Raw genomic sequence first — 7,086 nt, forward strand, 5'->3', positions numbered from 1 at the left:
ATAACTTCCTTAATTTGGATGCTGGTGGCTCCCACAGGGATGATGAAGATTTGATTGTAACCTGAAAAGAAAAAAAAAAGGGGGAGGGATTATTTACTATCTGTCTGTGGATGCCACACAGTCACTCTTCTGTGCCAAAGATGCTCACGGTTTCATTGCTGCTTGAATAATCGGATGAGCTTTATGACAGTGGCTTGAAGCATTTCAAGCTGCCACCTTATCTGCATTTTGAATACCTTCACCCAAAACTATCCATGGGTCAGTCTATGTGTTAAAGGTTCCACCTACACCTCAGAAACGTGAGCACAAGGGTCAGTGCAAAGCCCATTACTTAGATTTTTAAATCTTTCGGATTTCAGTAAGCATCATATTGGAGCTCAACAAAGAGATTTGATCACAGTGCAGTTGTTATCTTGAAATGTCTCAAAATCAGCCAAATGCAGAAGATGCAGTCCCATTTCTAGCCTTGCACTAATCCTGGTGGGGCTATCAAGACACTGGACTGGAGGACAGTCTTATGAAAGGGTTATACAGCTATATACATATGGGACATTTATAGCACTTGTTGGGACAGAGCAGGGAAAGACACCAGCAGAATGGCAAGTACTTCAGTCTGTACTGAGACTAAGGAAGTGATTCCCAGGATAAGGCCATCAAAATATTTTCTGACGCTAAAGCAGCTAATGAGCCACATGTAATTCACAGACAGTCCAAGACTGCCTACAATGATCATGTGAGCAGGTGTCCCCACCAGCCCCTTGTGGCAGCTTGACTCTAGGTTTAACTCTCCCCTTCTCACCTGCCCAAACTACTTAGGTCATCAGTACCTTTGGGGAGGGTGGGCACATCAAAAGTGCCCTTCACACCATAGCAGGTGCTGCCGTCTCCTCCACACTGCAGGCACTTGTCCTCCTTCTTGGCAGATTCCAGCATGTTATCACAGCCAACGGCCTGTCGGAGCACAAGGACATTGATATGAATAAACTGTAATGACAGAGGAAAGAAAGAAAAAATGGCCAAATGGTGGACTGACCTAATGAGAAAGCCTGAATCTAGGGAATCTGGGAAGTCAAGAGAAGGCAGGGAAGGAGTTGCCAGAGAAAGGACAGAGTTGGCATCTTCTATTTCACATTCAGAGACAGATAAATGCTGTCCATGTGTTCCTCAGCCCTGGAGAAATGGAATGATTCTGCTTTTCTGGTGTTATTAGGAAGGGCCAAGTAAAACAAAGGGAAGAAACAGAAAGACTGACAGACCGAATGGCAAATGAAATAAGCAACAAGACTCACCTGACAAACTCCCTCTACGCAGATGTCCCGCTTGCCAGGTTCACAGGTAGTCCCATCTATCACTGCTTCCTTTTGCCTGTAGTAGAAGTTTTCTCCCTTGGGAATACAGTTTAACTCACACTTATTGGGCGCTGGTAGGAGACGAAAAACAAACATTATATACTATGGCTAATAGCTTGCTAACACATCAGGAGCCTGGTTTTAGATCACAGGGGCAGAAACAGAGGTGAACTTGTATTAAGTGGCAGCTATTGAACAAATTCCTGGGTCACAAACTGCTGGGGGCTGGAAAAATACCCAGGCAAAGCTTCACTGTATGCAGCCATTTCCTTGGGCACCTTGGCTGGCCAGTGGTGGAGGGGGGATGCTGGGCCAGGTGGATATTTGGTTATGCTTTAGTAGGACTGTTCTTTTACTCCCTTGGAGTACAAGGCTTTCTAAAATGAGAACAAGTGCTGGTACAGAAGACAAAGGAGCTGTTATCTTAACAGCTAGCAAATCAAACTGTAAATCCATCTTGAACTCCCTTGTAATTTGTTAAACCACTGTGAATGATAACATACCAAAGCTCAGAGCAAGGACCTCCGACTTCTACACACACCTGGTGAACTGGTTCCTCAAGAAACCATGGGCTAATTGCAAGATGTGTCACATTTTCTGAAGCACTCATTAATTATATGCATTTGTTTCTCATGTGGGCTTCTAATAGTATTTCACCAATATTGACAAATACAGCAGAGCTTCTGCTTCTCTAATACTTTAGGACCTAGCTGCAACCACCTCCAGCTCTCTTGAGCAACGTTTCTGAAGGAATGGCTGTTACAAGAGACAACTATGTATTGGTGCAAAGAGAGATGTCTCTTGGCCCATGCATCTAGTGTCTTTGTGAGAGTAATGCTTTGCTGCTGGCAAAAAGATTTTTTCCATGCCAGCACCCCATATGCTACTCCAGCTAAGGAAGTACCCTTCTAGGATACTACAGTCAAAAAAATTTTAGTCACTTCCAAACATACAGTTGATAGTCAGGGATGAACAGTAACCCTACATGTTTGTCATTACCTCCATAATATGGAAGCCACTTGTATTTCTTTCCTTGGAATTCTGTCCCATCAAACTCGGCACATTGCTCTGCCCGGAAATCCCGGGAACCTTCTGGGCAGCTCTGTTTGGAGAAAATGTTTGCACTGGGCCATTATGAAGAGGAGGACAGTGAAGTGCATAACAAAAAATTGGTTTTTGTTATTGCTCCCATGAAAAATCAGGGGCATAAATTCCATATGCTTTTGAAGGAGTACTGTTGGTGAACAGCATTCACCAGTGATGCCAGAGAAAGAAAAATTAATAATGACATGTTACTTCTGAACAAGAATGATGTTTGTCTGGGGAAAGGAACAACAGACAAGTAAAAACAAAAAAACAGAGCACTGTACCTGAATGTTGCATGACCGGTAGCTTCGAGCTGGTCCAACACAACTGGAAGCGCCTTCTGTCCTGAAGTACAGAAAAACAAGATGAAGTTCTCTGAAGAACACAAACGCAAAAAAATAATCTCATGGCAGACATTACAAATCAACTTCACATCAAGACTATCACCCTCACAGTTTCTTGAAGCCACAAATTATTAACCACACTTCTTTTTTACTAGAGCAAGCTAGCATCTTCTAGAGCCATTTTCTGCTATGGTTTGCATCCTGGCATGAATGAGACACACACCATGAACGACTGCAGCATAGCTCTTCAGGGTCATGTTTTCACTAAATAATAGAAGCCAAGCTTTTTGTCCTTTGTCCGCCAATACACAGCTGAGGTGTCCTTACCAGAACCAGAAACACACTATGAGCAAGAGGGTAGCAGTCCATTCAGAACAGGGACGCACATCACCTATTGGGGTGTTTATGTGCACACTAGGCCCATTGGTAGGAAGAGCTAAACATGCCTATGGAAAGGGTGCAACCCCTCATTCCAGTCAAGTATCTCCAGCTGAGAATTATGGGGAGTAACAGTTATGGAGGAAATTGATTGGAAGAGCCAACGAATGTCTAATATCTCAGCGTTCCTAAAAAGGAGAGACAGCATCCCTGGGATTCTGGCAGGTGTCTACCATAACACACAGAAGTATACCATAATGGGCAGCCTTCAAAACAGATCTTTTTTTTTATTCTGAGTGGGAAGCAGCAGTGATCCATTACTCTGTATTCTTCTATTAAAAACTCCTCTCTCATTTCTCTAAACATAAAAAGGCTGTTTTTTTCAGGCTGTTATTGAGAGTCTGGCTTTTTTTTTTTTTCTTTTTCTTCGTTTTTATCCACAATAAGATGTCTCAGCTCCATCATTCCCAACAGGTGCAGTTCCAGCCATCATCCTCACTTTATCTAAGCCAGCTGCAAATGAGATGGCACAGCATTAACACTGCCTGAGCCAATCCCACTCTTCCATTTCTTCTGGGGCAATTTACCTTCCTGGGAATCATAAGTCTGAGAAAATCTTGGCATGGTCCTTGGCTCTGGGGAGGGAAACTGATGGCTCTGGACTCTCCTCCTTGCCTGATGGAGCAGCTGCTGCCACACCAACCACCTGATTGCACAGCCTCAGATCTTACAGAGAAACCACTCTGCTCTAGAGAAGGAGCCAAAGCAAGGACATATTGAGGAGCGTGCTATTCAAAACAGCAGTGACAAGGCTCAAGCTGAGGATCATCTCAAAGCAGACTAAAGTGACTTATTTCCCAGGAATCAAACACTAGGTTGTTTTTGTTCTGGGAGTATATTGGAACAGAAGTGCAGGAGCTCAGTAACAGAAAAACACGTTTAAAGAAAGAAAAAGGTTAGCCCTCACCTTTGGGAATAGCATTGCCGCTGCCGAAAGCTGACTCCACCACCACAGCTCCGACTGCACTTGCCCCATTCACCCCAGCTCCCCCAGACATCAATCTGCCGTTTCACCCGGGGGCCCTGTAAATAAAAAAAAAACAACCCACAAACATGTCAAATGGACATGGCAACACAGGAAAAAAAAACCAATGAAAATGAAGCAGAGCTCCTCTGTGTTCTCTTGCAAAAGAGACTGTCCTGCTGGGCTGTATTCCTAGTATGAAAAGTGGCAGAGAATACTACATCAGAAACATCAAGCCTCTAATATCTTGGAGTATTAGCTTCCTGAAGCCGTACAGCACATCCAGCTTTATAATCTCCCTTCAACTGTTACTGTTTGTCTATTCATAGAATCTCAGAACTTTTGAATAACCATCTGAAAGAGGATAACATCTCCCTCTCAGCTAGGCAGCAAAGGCAAATCATTACCTTCAGGGACTACAAGCACTGTCACTCCACACCAGATCGATAGAGCCACTTAATCCCAAATCCTTGGCTCCAAGCCAGGTACTTAAGAGAAATAAAGGAAAGAGTAAGGAAGTCCCCAGAACACACTCTTTACTACAACAAAATTCCATATACGGACCTTTTTTCCCCTACTCAAGTGTGTCCAACGATGAAGTCAAAGTCTGGGCCATCATTAGCTACAGCCTTAATTAATTTTGTGTTTAGAAAGCCCAAATGGAAACTGACATTAAGAGAAATAAGAACAATTACAGACAGTAATACAACAGTATAGAATAGTAATATCCTGAAAAAAAAAAAAAGAATTGCAAGATGCAACAGGATTAATTCTGTTTGGGGAAAGAAGGCAAACGCAAGGTTACACAGGGAGTGATGATGTAAAAACAGGGTTTGCTGTGCAGCTGCATCTGTAGGGCACTTTATGTATATATTACACGGCTGAGAAGGTAATGCATACCATTTGCGCACTTAGACATTCGGGGTAGTGAAGAATGGGCAGGCAGAGAAACAAGAAGTCAAAAAATATTGAGATGCAGTCTAATTCCCTTCCACATACACAGGATCCCACCAAACCTTCATAATCCCTGGGTCTGGGTCCCAATTCATCCTCTAGGTTCACACAGCCCCTTTTGACTTGAGCACACCACCCATGTTCCCATCCTCTGTGTTTCCCTGCTTGTGCCCTGGTTCCATTCCTTCCTGACGCCCCCTCCTGCACCCTCAGGTAAGCCACTCCCTGATTATCTCCCAGCTAGTAAATGCCATCGTAAGGGTTTTCTGCTGGAGTGGAGGAACAGCCTAGAAAGGAGAATATTCCATAGCAGGGTTATTAACAGTACTCAGCTCACACTTTCCACCCACCCAGGTCATTTTCCAAGGCCTACAGAGAAGGCACAAGCTCCTCAATTTAAGAACATTTTCATTTCAGTTAAGTGATAACCACTTTTACATAAGACATCCAGGTCTCTGCTAGAAATAGGAGCTAGCCTAATAAATTATCCAGTGAATCCGACTCAGACAAGATGCATGGGTTAATCCTCCCTTGTAATTTAAACGGTTTTTGTAATTTTCTACACATACTCCCTGCCTGACCGTATGTCCTTGAGTTACAGCCTTGTTTCTCTCTTTCTCTCACCCCCTTTTAAGGAATAATTCCCTGATGCTGGCAGAGCCACACAGTCAATCATCCTACCATATTTATGCATTTGCTACCATATTACCCACAACCATCTAGCTGCAAAGTCACCCCAAATTCTTCCTGCTATTACCTATATTGCTCTAAAGTAAAGTACTTTCTTCTTGGCCCATGCTATTAAATTTTCTTCACATAAGTTTTGTGCAATTCTCTCCAATACATCTGCAAGTAAAATCCTTCAGGACAAGTCTTCTGGTTCAGACTAACTCTGTTTGCCGTCAGCCTGCTCACTCAATGGCACTGCCCAGGTCACAGCCACTTTCACATACCTTCTCTCTGCCATCTCCCTGACCCCTTGCCAAACTCTTCTCCCATTCTTCCATTTCAGATATTGTGCTCAGTGTTTGGCTTCTGCATTCTCATTTGTCTTTCCAGGAGTAATCTCATCAATAGAGTTTCAGCTTTCAGCAAGGCATCTTATTTTCCCTAGTTTTTCTTTCAGGCACCTAATTCCTCCCTCTGTAATCCCTTCTCCCTTACTCTCAAAAGAATGAAACATGCTAATATCAGCTGACTGATTTAGGAGCAGTATTGGCTCACTCTGGAAAGAAGGGACCTTTCAGTCCACATAAGGGAGAAGAAAACACATAGATAAAAATCCAAAGGAAGAGCATTTGAAAGTCAGATTACTGGAAGGCAATTAGGATAGGAAGCCCTACCCTGACATACACACCAACCTGATAAATATTCCAATATCCCTCCTACAGAAGTAGCATTCTTTATTCCTTCTATAGAGAGCAAAATCTGCAGGGACTCTTTGTTGTAAGGCTTACACATTCACAGAGTGCAGGAACAATCATTTTCTCGGTATCACTCCATTTATGTACATCCCCAAAGGAGCATCAGCCAGAAGAATCCTCCCAAAGCTGCATGGTGTCAGAGAAACATTTTAATAGGGGCCCAACTCCCACGTTCAGAAATCTGTGCACAGTCCTCATTACTTCAATAACTGCATGCATGTGTATACAGGCAAATATAAATAATTTATAAAAAATAATAAATCTATTATTACATAATCAGATAACAAGATGTTTTTAGATGCTGTCAGCTAGTTTCTGTTCCAAAAGCCTCTTTCTGCTCTCTCCAGACTCCGGAATACTTTTATCTGTTGTCAGCCACGACAACTAAATCCCAGTCCCTCCTAGACCCTAGAACTAAAAATCTACAAACTTCATCACTGTTACCAATTCATTGGGTTCCATTCCTCCCTCGCTTCATCCTAACATGCATACAGGAACGCAGTTCCCTTATCTGCATTAAGTATATA

At 43.0% G+C, this 7,086-nt stretch overlaps 1 protein-coding gene across 1 annotated transcript in view; it reads right to left on the reverse strand.

Moving 5' to 3' along the window:
- Positions 1–6,142, reverse strand: part of PAPLN (papilin, proteoglycan-like sulfated glycoprotein) — a 28,174-nt gene extending 22,032 nt beyond the window's left edge. Inside the window, exons 1-7 of the mRNA XM_010086641.1 lie at positions 6,089–6,142; positions 4,125–4,240; positions 2,720–2,780; positions 2,349–2,451; positions 1,290–1,420; positions 828–951; positions 1–61 (exon numbers count right to left, since the gene is read on the reverse strand). The exon at positions 1–61 is cut by the window's left edge and continues 41 nt beyond it. Coding sequence (XP_010084943.1) covers positions 1–61; positions 828–951; positions 1,290–1,420; positions 2,349–2,451; positions 2,720–2,780; positions 4,125–4,240; positions 6,089–6,142 — 650 coding nt within the window. The remainder of the gene's footprint in view (positions 62–827; positions 952–1,289; positions 1,421–2,348; positions 2,452–2,719; positions 2,781–4,124; positions 4,241–6,088) is intronic.
- Positions 6,143–7,086: the final 944 nt, after the last annotated feature.

This window comes from Pterocles gutturalis, unplaced genomic scaffold, assembly GCF_000699245.1.
Source record: "Pterocles gutturalis isolate BGI_N339 unplaced genomic scaffold, ASM69924v1 scaffold13771, whole genome shotgun sequence".
NCBI lineage: Eukaryota > Metazoa > Chordata > Aves > Pterocliformes > Pteroclidae > Pterocles > Pterocles gutturalis.